The following is a 14,808-nucleotide window of genomic DNA, read 5'->3' as shown; positions in this document are numbered from 1 at the left end:
CTCATTGCAATAAGTATTGAGTACTGAATCTATCCCCTATAGAGATAGAACTCAAAGCAACTGAGGTAATAACTTTGTTTTGTGGATGGGAATTATCAGTGCCTGTTGACTGAGAGATACTTGAGGAATGGTAAGAAACCTCAGTTAAAGAGTGTTGAAAAGGACTTGCCTAAAAATATTTAGTAAAAAGAGTAACAAAGGAAACAGAGGGCAAGCCTGGATTGACCACTGTACTCGCCACCGAGAAGATCACACATACCTGCTATGGAAAGCAACTCCATAGGCAGGGGAGGTGGGGGTATAAGCCATACCAGACCTCTGTTATTTCTGTTTCTGTCTCTCATTTGTTGTCTTTTACCTTTTGAGATACTGGCAAGATCGTGTCACAAATGCTACAAAAATATTACATGGAAAAAAAACAAAGTTCCTTTTTTGTTACACACTCCCATGTCAACAGCCATTGTCATAACCCATCCAAACTGAGTACCTGCAGGAAAAATGGGGAAAAATATTGAATTACAAGGAACTTAGGAAAAAGTGGTAATAGATGGGGCATTGAATGTCCAAAATGAGAGAGATTAATTTGTTTTACATTTGATTTCAGGAATACAGTCCAAGATTAGGCAAAAAGGCCATTAGTAAAAAAAAAAAGTGAAATCAGCACAGCAATCTACCTCTGTATTAAACCCAAATTATATACTGAATCGTATTATAAGACTCCAAGCAGTCATAAAAAGATAACAAACAAAGCCGCTCAGGCGTTAGAATTAAAGAAATAACCCAGATACCAGTCCAAAAGTGGGAAAACAATGTTAAAAACTAACTGATGGGATAATGTATTGAAGAATGGATAGTGGAAGAAATTAAGATTACAACTGTTCCGATGTTTCTTCCTTGTTTAATCCCATCCTTAATTTGATTACTAACATAGTCTAAAGAATGCAATTAGATAAGAAATATTGCTCAAGCCAAATGATTTATAAAGAATAAGAGGAGGGATTGTGAAAAATGCATATTTTATGATTGGCTTTTCGCAAATATTAAATTGAATACTATATGTATTATGTTATATTGATTAGAAGTGCTGTATTAACATTTTAATAGTATGGTAAATGTAGTTTTGTAGTTAAAATAGAGCCTATGTATGTGGGGTTTTTTTTACTAACTCAAGCAAGAGATGAGATAATGAAGAAACTCTTCACACAGAGATGACAATGAAGGGGGCCCATAAAGAATTACTGCCTCCTTATCGGAAAAGACAAACATTCTTCCACCTTCTCTCTGTCTTTATGGAACCACCAGGATTAAGGGGAAGAAGTTGACAAAACCCAGAAAAAGTTCTTAATTTGCAAGGAATTTATGCATCATGTATGAGATGTATGAATATGCAACAGGCTACTGCTTTTAAAGATTATTCCTTTGTTCACAAGGCATGCTTATTGGGCTTAAGTGCCCGAGAGCATCCGGACGTCCGTAATTCTTTGCTTTTTATTGTCTTGTAATTGTCCTAACTCTAAATTTTCATTACTCTAATTGTATTACTATTTTTATAACCATTTTATTATTATTAAACTTTTAAAATTTTAAAAAACCAAGTGATTGGCGTTTATAACATTACCAAAATGGCAAATGTTTTTTAATGGGAGGTTCCAGGGACTTTAATGTGCTGATGGTATTTTACTTTAAAAAAAAAAAAAAATCTTTATTTACAGAAAACCAATGGTTACTTGAAGAATACTGGGAAGGAACAGAATGGCATCCAAAACAGCAGTGCCAATGGGCAGGTAACGCTTTGGCTTTGCCAGTTCCAGAGGCCTGCAGCCTTCAGGGAGTAACTGGAGAGCGACTGGGGAGGGCGTGACCGCCGGCCGCTGAACGCCAAATTCCCCAGCCCCGACTCCTCGGGCCGTCTGCGTCGAATCCGACAGAGACACAACATTCTGTAAATCTCTGCCAGGAGCTGCGCAGGCCGGAGCGCGCCTCGAGGCGGCGGCGCGTCTGGCCAGCGGGACGCAGATCTTGTGCCCAGGCAGAGCTGTGCGCCGCAGCCAATGGGAGACCGCGGCCGGCCGCTGCCGCCAGCCCCGCAGCCAATGGGAGACCACGGCAGGCCGATGTTGACAGGCGGAACAGTGTTCCGCGTCACGCCTGGCTTGGCGCCCAAAGCCCAGGACTCGGAGGCGGAGTGATCGGGCATACAGGAGGGCCAGCAACCGATCAGAATACAAAGCCCGCCCACCGCGGAATCCCATTGGTTGTAGCGTCAGAACTGATTTGAACAACAACCAATCGGAGGTGGCGAAGGGTGGTGCGCGCGGTTTGAGTCGGGGCAGCAGCCGGTGCCCGTGTGCAGAGCGGGGGATGGCCGGCTGTGGGCCGGCGGCGAGAGCTGTCCCTCGGCATGGACAGCGATGCGATGCAGGAAGGGCTGCGACGCAGCAAGGCTCGCTTCATGGCATGCATGAGCCGTATCTTTGAAGAGGTGAGCTATGGGACCGGGGTGGCCGTGCGTTCCGGGCGCCGTCCTGAGGCGCTCGGGGAAGCGGGGCCTGAGAGCAGCCGCGCCGTCTGTGCTGGGCCGCGCATTCCTGCGCCTTGGCAGGAGCGGGCCGGCAAGAGCCATCTCCCGGAATATAGCCGCAGGACGGACACCTGGGACTGACCGTCCTGGATAAGCGACTTAGTCACAAGTGCGAGCTGACTTCATAGTGTCCTTAACCCCGATTAGCTTTGGGTTAGACGCGGGGTTTTCAATGAAGCTACAGGAAGTGGGGGACTCCCTCCGTGAATCCTTCTCCTTGGGAGCCGTTCTGTATTTAAGGTGTGGGAATAGTCCTCCACCGTGCACAGACACACGCGCTTATCCCGGCATGCGGGCTTTCCCGTTCGGGAAAAGTTTTGTGCTGCCGCCGGGCTAAATCGGGCTCTAGAAGGATTTTGGCACATCGAATGTTTTTACATGTCATGAGCTGCTGGTCTTAGCTGGGGGCTGCTTTTAGTTTCTACAACAGACGTTTGGGTGACACTCAGAGGGCGACTTAACCGCATTTTAAAATCCCCTGGAGCCCTTGTTTTGGCACTGGCTGGCTCATGTCTTAGGTTGAATTGCTTGCACGCATGCTTAAAATACACCAGTTTCCTGTAGGAGTTAATATTACCAGACTGCTGACTTCTAGCTTTAGCCAATAAAACCACATACTGATAACTTTATGTTTAGCACAAAACAAAAAACTGGCCTAAAAACAATACATAAAACAGGCATTAAAGATACTACTTTGATCATTTGTTCTGATATTTAATGCTTCTTTTTATTTAGTACAACCGGCCTTTTGAGGATGATATACTTGTTTCCATAGACACTCTCACCTATGATACAACTGAAGGTAAGATGTCCTTAAAGCTACAATATTTGCATACTGTACATGTGGACTTAGTAAAACATACATGTGTTGGTAGCTACAGAATGTTTAAGTGCGACAGATACTGAATTTTGTTCATTAAGGTATCACATCTCATATGTAGACTTTAGTATAATACCAAGAGTTTACTCCGATGTGCACTTTTAGTCTATTGCATGCCCCATTTTAGACGAGACAATGCTTATTAGCAAAGTTCAGGACAAAAAATGGGTAATTTTTTGGATGACATGAAGGAAGAAAAATCAAAATGGAAAAGATTATGAGGAAGCAAAGGAAAGGAGACATTTAGCAGGAGTTGATCTGCATGAATGGATTCTGTATTTTCATCTCCATTTAATATTCTGAATTCTGCTCTGAGAAATTGCCGCTGTGCCAAACATGAGGGTGCAGTAGGTAGACAGTTCTCTTTACCTTTTCATTGAATGTTCCCATGTGGTTAGCATAAATCTAAACCATGTGGGCCCATGACAATATTTATCCAGTTTTTCATTGTAATGGTCGATGAGAGTTCTGCAGTATTGAAAGGTGGATCCTGTCCGGGCTCTGCGCGGGAGAATTGCTCTCTGTGAAGGCGAGGTCCCCTCCGACGCCTTTTCTTCATGCCTTTTCTTCATGCCGGCGCCGCCCTTTGCCCCTGTGTCCGCAGCACGGCTGGCTACGAGCGGCCCGTGCCGAGACAGCAGCGGCCCCTATCGCCGAATCCTGTCACGCGTTCCGGGCACGTGGCCGCTCTCCCGCCGCTGCTCTCGGCCGCGTGGTTGGCTCCTTGCTGTGCCGGACGGACCCCGCGGCGTGGCCCTGTGGGCTCCGCCGGGAAAGGGAGCGGCCGGCGCCCTGGCTGCTCCTCGGAGACCAGGGAGAAAAAGAGCTGCTTGCAGTTTTTCTGGGTCTTTAATACATTGTCATCGAGGCGTTACCAGCTTCTCTAATGGGCTTAGCAGCATGCCTCTTCTCAGAGCCAGCCAGCGATTAGTTTTGCCAGGCACAGGCACTGGGGAAGCTTTTAGCAGCTCTTCCCTGAAAATCACTTCTGTGACTGGCCTTCTCCCTCTTCACCAAAAATCAAGCCCTATCAAAACTACCATGAATTACCGCATCAGATTTTATAACTTACTGGAGAGATCGGGGATGTACCAGTTGTGCACCAAAGGTTTTTACAGACTGGCAGCCTTACATCTCATATACATTATCCATTGGGAGAGGGAGGAAACATTCATAGAGTACCCTAATAGATGCTGTTTACTGTACAGCTTTGGATTTGTAAAAGTTTTGTTATACTTTTGGGTTAGTGGGCTCTGTTCAATATGGAATGAATATGGATCTCCGTCCTGAAGAGCCTTAATTATGGCTTTAACTAACCTCAGGTACCATGGAGTCTGCCCTCATCAACTAAAATCTAGAAACTAGAATCATCTGCCTTTTTTTCCTGTCTTGGTAGAATATGGGGCTGTAATGCTCTTTGGATTTTAGCTCAGTCTTGTGAGACTCAGCATGTGATTATCTTTTTTGTATTGCCTGACTTCTCAGCTTGAATTGTCATTCTCCTGATTTGTTTTCCTTTAAATTTTTATTTCAGCAAATGTGGTGGCAGATAGTTCAGATTTGCTAATGCTTTGTTATTCTGTAATATGTTGTTCCTAAATGTTTGTTAGAGTGATATTCAGTATAGATGGTATTAGAATATGTGGTAATACTTTTGCATTTTGTTTTCTTCTAGGACCAAAAAAGTGGGAACAAGTATCACGCAAGGATGTCGAAAAATGGAGAAAAAAGTTATTAAAGGTATTTAATAATACAGTCCTACTACCATACAGCAAAAATGCAGCAATATTTCTTTATAGATGTATAGGTAGATAGGATTATATTCTAATCTTACCTTTCCCATATAATATTTTCAGCGGTATTGAAGAGGTCAACATCTGCTTTAAAATAGAGTTTTAGGGTAGTTTAAGATTTTTCCAATGCGTTAGGCTGAAATAGATGACCATTTTTCAGTGGTAAGCACCACTGGTAAACCTGGAGAAATTTTTTTTTTTTTCAATTGTTCTCTGTTGGGAATGTCTAGTTTTGAAACTCATCAGAATGTTTTCAGTGCAGTTAATGCATTGAATCAATTTGTCTTTGTTAGGTAATCAGCTCTTTGATTCCCCAGGGGTTTCTGGTTTCATCTTTAGTTGCTTTTTTTTCTTCCCTGTGAAACAATGCCAGATTAATTAAAGAATCTCTGCAGTGTCACCAGTCAGTGTGTCAGGTAAACCCATGGCCTGTAACGGTGCGCCTTGGTGGTTAACCCAGAAGCTGTTCTGAACCGCGCAGAGTGAGGGCATGAGGAATGAAATTCAGACTGTGGGAACAAGAGTGCCTTTAATGGAGACTAAAAAGAGGCTGTATTTAGGGTTCCCTTTCCACTCCTGGTAATACCTTGTGCACGGTCTACAAAGCATTGCTGCACAAGTTTCCCGACCAAATCCATAAAAGGCTGTGAGGGAAATTCTTTTTCTTAGCCTCTTATGTGGGCCAAGGTATGTTCTTGCAGTGACTTTAGCAGCAACAGTAAGGGAAAGAGTAAATGGTCAGGTAAGTTTTACCAGACACTTGTGGCTTTTCTGGTCAGGCCAGGGCAAACCTGAGCAAATAGAATGGTTTTGTAGTTGTGGGCTATACTAAAATAAATAAAGACAATGGTTAAAATTATTTTGTTTTTCTTTGATTATTCTGACTTATTTTTCTATTGCAGCATAGTAGTCGAAGACCAAGGGACACAGGTAATGTTTGTTTAAAAAAAAAAAATCCTGTTATAAATTATCTTAAGCCAAGAATCTTGGCTTAAAGGAAGGGTATTCAGGTTCATGCTAAACCCTTTAGGCTACTCATTGGGCTTTGTGTGGGAAACCGTCTAATAAGTCATCAATACTTCTGTTCATAAGGATTCAGAAATGTCATTTAAAATGTTTTAAGATTAAATACATTATATTTCAGGGTGCTATCATAACAAGTCGATTAAAATAAGCACCCCTTCTCAGTTAATCAAAGAGTTTTTTGTTGTATTTGTCAGTTTTGTCAGATAACCATTGAATCTTAAAAATTCCAGGCCTGACTTCCATGCATGTAGTGATGAAATATGAATGTTGTTAGCTTTTTGTAAATTTCTGGTTAAGTGGGCATATTAAAGAACATGTACTAAAAGAAACTCTGGGGTTGCATAATGGTCTGTCGAAAATGTAGTAGATTTTTCAGTGTACTCAATGAATCAGGATGCCTCCAGGAAAAAGTAGCATACAGCTACTTTATTAGAAATCAAGTTCCAGAACAGCAATCAAAACAAGTCTGTACACCAAAGTGTAACTATGATACTACTTGGGGGGGGGGGGGGGGAGGGGGGGCGCGCTATGTGACATCTGAACACTTTTTCTGAAAAGGAGCTCTGTGTTCCAGTAAAATATATATCTCTACTGGGATAAATGATGGGGGAGAACATTTTCCAAAGTAGTAGAGTGAATCACACAGAATGACTAGGTTTGGAAGGGACCTTCAAAATTATCGAGTCCAAGCCATGCCCTAACACCTCAACTAAACCATGGTACCGAGTGCCACATCCAGTCTTTTTTTAAACCCATTCAGGGATGGTGACTCCACCACCTCCCCCAGCAGACCATTCCAGTGCTTTATCACTCTTCCCATAAAAAACTTTCTCCTAATAGCCAACCTGTATTTCCCCTGGTGTGGCTTGACACTGTGTCCTTTGGTTCTGTTGGTTGCTGCCTGGAGAAAAAAGAGACCAACCCCCACCTGACTACAATCACCTTTCAGGAAGTTGCAGAGAGTGATAAGGTCACCTCTGAGTCTCCTTTTCTCCAGGCTAAACAACCCCAGCTCCCTCAGTCGTTCCTCGCAGGGATTGTGGAACTGGACACAGCACTCAAGGTGTGGCCTCACGGGTGCCAAGTACAGGGGAAGAATGACCTCCCTGGTCCAGCTGGCCACACCATTCCTGACACAGGCCAGGATGCCATTGGCCTTCTTGGCCACCAGGGCACACTGCTGGTGTATGTTCATGTACCCCCAGGTCCCTTTCTGCCTGGGCACTGTCCAGCCACACCGTCCCCAGCCTGTAGCATTGCTGGGTGTTACTGCGGCCAAACTGCCACCATGCCCCCTTCACTAAAGGAGGGTATGTTGGCCTCTATTCTCTCAAGGTTTTGAAGTGGGCTTTTTTTGTTTGTTTTGGGGTTTTTTTTTTTGGTTGGTTTATTTTTTGGTTTTGTTTTGTTTTTTTTGGTTGGTGTTATGTTTTGGCTTTCATCTGAGAAACTTTTATTTGGAGCACCAGTGGACAAAGCACTGCCTAGCACTTCTCTTCCTCCACAGCACTGCCAGCAAATTTGTCCATAGGGTGGTCAGATACAGGCTTTGAAGCAGCCTAAGAAATTTAAATGTAGAGCTGGAAAATAAGGGTCTGGTACAAAAAGATTCAGATGGTCCCAGTCTTTAGCTCTTGTCCCATTTGGCTAATGGGGTGAAGTAGTACAAAAATTTGGCTACAGTCTGTGGTAAAACTTGAAGAGAAAGTTAGGTTTTTCCAAAGATACAGTACTTGAAGTATTTTACAAGAAGTATTTTGCCAGTCTTTGCTAATGTACTTTGAGATCTGAATGTCCTAGAAGCTCTTAAAAAAAAAAAAAAAAAAAGAGGAGTTTACGTGTAGTTCTTTAATGCTAGAAAGTCTTGATCATATAAATTTAAAGTTTAGTGTACTGCGTTACAGATGACCTAGAGAAGCAGAAACACGTGTTTTTGCAGCTTCTAAAGTTACTTGAGTAAAGTGTCATTTCATTTTAAGTCATCCTAGGGAAGAAATTTCTAACTAAATCTTAAAGTTGGGTGAACCGCTTTCTTTTAAAAAAACAAGCCTGCAGAGATTTGTATACTTATGCATGTATTTATATTTATTCCATAGAAAATAGAATCTCCCAGATTGTATCCAGTTTAAGAAAACCATAGCTTGCTCTTGAGTTTTTCTATTTGAAACACAAAGACACACGAGTAAACATTTCAACTGTTGTGGTTGCTGTTAGCCTTAAAAAAAAAAAAAAAAAAAAAAAAAAAAAAAAAAAACCAAAACCAAACCAGCCCATACACCTAAAACCCTCAACCCAAAAAATATACCTCTGACTATGGATTGTTAAAGGCAATGATGTACAGATTTTCCTGGCTTTCTCTTAAGTAGACCTAAGTGTTTTAATGGAAGATACAGAAAGCTTTGGGCTATTACATGTAAACATTAAACAAATACCTGTCAATGGACCCCTTTCCTTTGAATATAACTTGTGTTGTTTTTTCTAACTCACAGTCCTGCATTTTATTAGACTTGAGCTTTACTATTTGGCTAGAATGTCCAGCAGCCTCATCAAGTTTTACTGATTCAAATGACAATCCTTTGAGTGGAGGGCTTTTTTTTATTGATCTATATTGCAGTTCTCAATGAGGGTTTTCCCGGAGGAGTTTTGTGGAAGCAGAATACGCTCTGTGGTGTTTCGTAGACCTTGCTCAGTAAGGGATTTCAGCTGGACACTTCTTTGTTCTTCTGATTCCCTCTGTTCCCAATCCAGCTATCTTTGGAAAAGGCACTATTCAGCTTCTAAAAGAATATGTTGTTAAGGAAGGTATTACAGTAGAGTTTTGCAAAATCATGAAAATTAATTTCCAGAGAAGGTTACAGCTTTTAAGCCAGAGCCTTCTAGGTATATGCTTGCTGGATTTTATGAGAGAGTGATTTTATAGCCACTGGTTGGAAAATTGTGCTTAGAATAATTATCAGTGGTCTGTGTCCAATCTTGAGGGAAGCATAGGGGATTTTTTTTTTTTTTTTTTTTTTTTTTTTTTTTTTTGGCAGGATTTCTCCTGCACACGTTATTGGTTTATGCTTTATTTAAGTAAATAACAGAAGAGGGAATACCCTTAATTAACTCTCAGATGATAGCAGGTAGGGTTGGCCACAGAGAACGGCATCTGACAAATTTGGGCTAAAACTTAAAAGTAAAATTTCTTCAATTTCATGCAAAGAAGTTTAAAGTAATAGACTTATTTTGGAATCATCAAATGCTGAAGAGACAATTTTGAAAGCTGTTTGAGCCGACCAAGGCTATCACACTCCGCTGTAAAAGTAGCACACACTGTGTTAGAAGATGTGCACAGGTGCCTTGAACATGAAGCACACAAAACAGGTTTTCTGCACCGTTCAACAGTGATAAAAAGTGTGCTGGAGTACTTTGGTTTGTGTTTCATTATAGTGTGATGGGCCAGAGTGAGTCATAAAAAGAAACCAATTACTAGAGCCACTGGTGATAGGACATAAATAGAGGGAAAAAGCAAAGAAATTGAAAACAAGAATAACAAGAGAGGCTAAGTATTGTAAAAGTAATAGAACTTTTTTTTCCCTCCCTTTCATGCTAAAAAATATCAGAGGAATGGAGCAGTGATTCTGAAGATGAGCACTCAACAGTACACCAGGTATGGGTGCTACATTGCATCTGTTTTGAGGGAGTGTTCCAGGCCAGGCTGGGTGAGGCTTGGAGCAATCTGGCCACCCCACAGGGGTTGGTACGAGATGATCTTTAAGGTCCCTTCAACCCCAACCATCCTGTGTCAACCTCTTTGGGAAAATGTAGTTAGGGAGTCAAAAGCTAAGAAATCATTTATGAGCAGGTGGTCATGATACCTGTACTGGATTTCAACTGGATTATTAGGTTTATTTGAAGGGGGAGAGGGAGAGCAGTTGGATATAGGCTTTTAACCATCAAGTACCTTTTTAGTTAGGCAATATGTGGGTGTAAGCTTTTAAAGTATTATTTGTAAAATCTGTGTAGTCTAGAATAGCTTCTTTTGACTCAGAGTAAGTTTGTGTATAGACTTGTTAATAAAGATGGTGTGATTTGGTCAGAATTTGTGGAATACAACTGTGTTTGTTTCACCACTACCACCACCCCCCCAAAAAAATTGAGCAAGTAGTGAAAGCAGAAAATTCTATGGGCTAATTAAGATAGCTATAGCTACCAGCTATTAAAATTCCTTTCGTGTGCTTGTCAGGAATCTTCTGACAACTCTGGTGCGGAAATATCTAATACAGGTGGGTTTTTTCTTTTACTACTTATCTAACCTCTATTTAACTTTATTTTGAAAGATGCAAATACTTCACACTTCTCAGTGAAGGCAGAGTTTCTTCCAGGTAGTATACGCTATTTTTGTGTTGAAAGTGTGCAGAGCTTGTCTACAGCAGGTAAAATGCAAGTGGAACAGCTCTCATCTGGCCCTGGAAGTATTAGTCTGTCCTTGATAGGGAAAGTTATTAGGATTACCCTCTTGCTTTCTCAGGAAGTAGCATGGCAGAATACATCAACAATAACTTGTATATACAACAGTTACTTGTATCTACTATCCTATCACAGAAAGCTGAATTAATTTGGAGAAAGGGATAACTAAGTTATAATTTAGGGAATAGTAGTGTTTTGAATGCACTTCCTGTGAAATAGCTTTCTGTAATAAAGGTCATTTTTTTGAGAGTGAAAGGTGGAAGTTTTCTTTTTTCCTCTCTGTTCTGTCTTTGAGGTGCAAAGGTGTTACTGAATTTCCCTTTGGCCTTTAAAACCACTTTCCAGTTCTGTGGAGAAAGTACTTTTATTTTTCCTTTCTGTGCCATGGCCTTCCGCTAATGACTGAAGTTCCTGTGATTTGAAAGTATTATTACCAGCACATTGAAGATACACTAAAATTAGTTTCTTGAGGATTCACACGTAGAAGAATTTTCCACTTGCGTACAAATCAACTCATGCTTTGATACAAGCTATTTCTCAGTAGTTTATAATTGTTATGATAGAGTCAACCACTTCTGGACACAGGAGTTGTTCCCTTTATCTCAAGACCTGCCCATTTTTGTAGCAGTCCAGTCTGTTCATCTTGATGAACATAGAGGAAGCAATCTGACAGGCTTGTGCCCAATTATACCGGAGGCAGAAGATTGTATGGCAGAAAGAATAACAGCAGTTTAAGAGTAGTATGACGAGGCAGTGATGTGTTAGGTATAATAACCAAGGTTTTTTCCACTCACAGTTTCCAGTGTTATTCTCCTCTCCTTTTTCCTTCCTTCTGGTGAGTGCAGGGAAATTCAGAAAGCAGGCTGAAACTGCAGTCATGTATTTTATGCTCATGGATGACTGATTTTAGCTAATGATGAATTGGAAGGTCTGGCTACATCGAGGAAAAAATATTTTCTTGCATTTCATTCACAAAAGCACCCACAGAGTGCTTTTACCTAAACCTGAGTTAAAAGATTCAGACTTGTTTTTTCATATTCTCAAGTGTGCCTTATTTCTCACTTTGTGAGTGCTAAGGTTGTCTTGACAACAGGAAGCAGCTAAGAGGGAAGTGTGATAGGAAGCCCTTACTGTCTTTGTTGGGATAGTTAGGAATGTAGTGGGGATTCTGCGTTAATGATTAATGAATCTTACAGAGCAACAAAAGAAAGACCGTTAAAGATACTTTACTCTCTGAAATGTTTAATATAAATCCTAAAGAACTGATTGCAAACAAGTTTTCTCTACCCTTCTTTGTTCTACTAAAGTCATTTATGAACCAACAAACCGTGCTTCTCAATTGGAATTGAAACGGAAGTGTAATACAGCCAAAAGTTACAGTGTAGAAAACTCTTTTCTAGAATGAAAATAGTGCAGTCAATAACTTGCAGAGTGTGTGTTTAAAACCATTTCTGTTTTGAGTTCAGCTAGATTTTATTTAATATTTACCTTCAAATTGCAGGTGAAGGAAGTGGTGACATAGTCTCAGTAGGAAGAAAATTTGAAGGCGTTCACCTCCAGGTAAAAATTTTGGGTGTCTGATAGGATGTAGTGATTCAATAGATACTATTAATTAATTAACTTCTTGCCTAGTTTACACATGCCAGATGAGTTGATACAGTCAGCAGAAGACTTGATATAGTCTGCATCTTAATGTACATTTTTAGCAAGTGAGGGGTTCAATAAGTAGTGTCACAGAGACCAGTGACAAGTGATATTATTGTCTTGCTAATACCAGTGGGCCAGAGAAAGCCCTACAGTGTACTTCATCCACAGGCAGCTCTGAGAAGGGCCTTTATAGGTAAGGAAAAAGAGGAACCAGATGGAGCATAAGGTGAACACACTTATAAGAAGTATGGTCGTTCACCTGAGAGTCTAGCATAAATAGGCAACATGACTTAAAGCAAAGGGTAAATGTGAAATAATGGCTGCTATAACAAAAGCAGCCTGGAATCTTCTGCTGTTGCTTCCCAAACTAGACTATGGTCAGGACTAGCCAGAGTATTTACATTGTTGGGGAAAAATACGACACACTTTGTGTGTGCAGCCATTTTAATCCTGTGTTCTGCTTGCTCAAATAGCGTTGCCAAAAATGGGATTTACTTTCCTTACTCGTTTAGCGCAGTGCTGGTGTCCTCTGTCTGACAACAGCTAATACAATCTGCTTCTCAGAAAGGGACGGTTTGACTAATGAATTGCCTTTTCTTACAAAATTCTCTTGGCTGTCATATTGAGGATTGTTGCAGAGTAGACCTTAATTTGTATATGAGTTCTCATGGGATGTTAAGAGTACATGTAAAGATTTGCAGCTGTAATTATCAGAGCTTGGTAACCATTTTCCTTTTTTACTCTCTTCTTTATTTGGGTGGTTTGTTTGTTGGTTCGATTGTTTTTATCAGTGGATCTTTAACGCAGTGTGTGCTCTTCCCTGAATAAACTTGTTAATTATTCTTTTTTATATATCTTCACATGTAGTTCCTTCTTGGGATTTGTGGGGTTTTCTGGTTTTTTGAGGGGGGGTTTTTGCCTGATAAGTATACAGTAAAGATAAGTTTATGCTGGTTGCATATCCTGATCTGAAGTATACTTGTTTACTGTAAATCAGAGTAATGGGTTTGGAGTTGCCTGTGCCAATAATTTCTATGTGTTTTTATATTTTATTTTTCTCCTAGAATCTGATTGTAGAGGACGGACAAATCTTCAAGGAAGAAATCGTTCCAGTGGATGTGATATTACAAGGTGATGAGAGAAATATTCCCAAATGGATAAAGGTAACATATTTCTCCTAAGTTATTAGTTAGAATAAAAGAGCTCTTTAACTGGGTAGCAGTTAAATGAATTCTAACACAACTTCTCTGTGGTTCTCTCATTGTTCTTCATTCTGCTTGATGTCGGTGTAGATGTTGTAGGATCTTGGTGTTTTGACAGCTTTGATATGTAAGAAACAGAGCAAATGTTTTATAAATTTATTTTCACTTTTTACTTTTATACTTTGATCTTTGAACCCTGATGTGCAGGTTGATCTTTGAGCTGTCTGTTTTCCAAAAAGTCTAAATCTGAGCTTCTTGAGGGAGAAAAAGAAAGGATTAGCTTTGTTTTGATTTGGGGGGTGAGGAAGATCAGAGGTGAAGTGTCATGATACAGGGTACAGCTTCTCTTTTCTGCTGGAGCTGCCAGAGATGTCTAGATTATTCAGGTCTGTGTGTAGATATAGATCCCTGGATAAATTCTTATATTTGAGATAGGGATTAATACATGACACATAACGTATAAGTTGAAAAAATAATGAACAGCTTTCCAAGAATAAACTAGTAACTCCTAAAACGTCCTACTGAAGTCTTAGACTAGATGTTTTCCACTTGGTCTGAACTTGGGTGAGCCCCTAAAAACCATGACCATGACCCGGAATAGCAAGAGGCAGGGAAGTCACAAGTAAGGTTTTGATGATATCTCTAACAGGCAAAAAACTCAGAACTTTACTTTAGTTCTTTCTTTCTTTGTTTTTCAGATAAAAACTCCAGTTTCATTGAAAAGTCATCGTTCAACTTCGCCAGGGCGAACACTGCTTGGTACAATTAAGTCTTTTGTCTGTTGGTCAAACATTAGTTAGAAAAATATGGTTTCATTAAAATTCATTATAAAAGAGATTTCCGTTCTTATAAACAAAGGCATTATTTATCCAGCAGAAAATTTCAATCGCCTGGATTTCAAAGGAAAGTTAGTCATGATTTTGCTTATGGCAGAATGTATTTGGAAAACAGAAAGCAAATAACTTGCGTATATAAATCCAGCTTTTCTTATGCAGCCTCAGGAGCAAATATGCATAGTTACAAAATTTGGCAGCGTTTAGCTGACTGAGAGCAGTGGTTTTTAGTTCTGCTTATTTTAAATTTAAGGAAAGTAATACATTGGCTTTGGGTCTGCTGGCAACTGGTAGTCAAGGTGGTACTTTGCTAGTAAACTTTGTTCAGAACTTTCCAGACTTAGTGCTAGCATAATTGTTTTAGTGTAAATATTTTAGGCTTAACATCTACAGAAAG

At 40.4% G+C, this 14,808-nt stretch overlaps 1 protein-coding gene and 1 long non-coding RNA gene across 2 annotated transcripts; both read left to right on the top strand.

The window, feature by feature from the left end:
• The first annotated feature begins 2,329 nt into the window (after nt 1–2,329).
• LOC137467404 (Holliday junction recognition protein-like) lies at nt 2,330–5,276 on the top strand. Its single transcript, XM_068178909.1, has 3 exons — nt 2,330–2,482; nt 3,317–3,383; nt 5,137–5,276. The coding sequence occupies exons 1-3, from the start codon at nt 2,402–2,404 to the stop codon at nt 5,274–5,276; spliced, it is 288 nt and encodes a 95-aa protein (XP_068035010.1). The 5' UTR covers nt 2,330–2,401.
• Nucleotides 5,277–9,373: 4,097 nt separating this feature from the next.
• Nucleotides 9,374–14,390, top strand: LOC137467403 (uncharacterized). The gene is made up of 3 exons (XR_010995506.1): nt 9,374–12,289; nt 13,441–13,539; nt 14,277–14,390. It is a non-coding gene; the product is annotated as an uncharacterized lncRNA (long non-coding RNA).
• Nucleotides 14,391–14,808: the final 418 nt, after the last annotated feature.

This window comes from Anomalospiza imberbis, unplaced genomic scaffold (genome assembly GCF_031753505.1).
Source record: "Anomalospiza imberbis isolate Cuckoo-Finch-1a 21T00152 unplaced genomic scaffold, ASM3175350v1 scaffold_612, whole genome shotgun sequence".
Taxonomy (NCBI): Eukaryota; Metazoa; Chordata; class Aves; order Passeriformes; family Viduidae; genus Anomalospiza; species Anomalospiza imberbis.
Note: the sequence above shows the minus strand (reverse complement) of the source record. Positions and strands in the feature narration are given on the sequence as shown.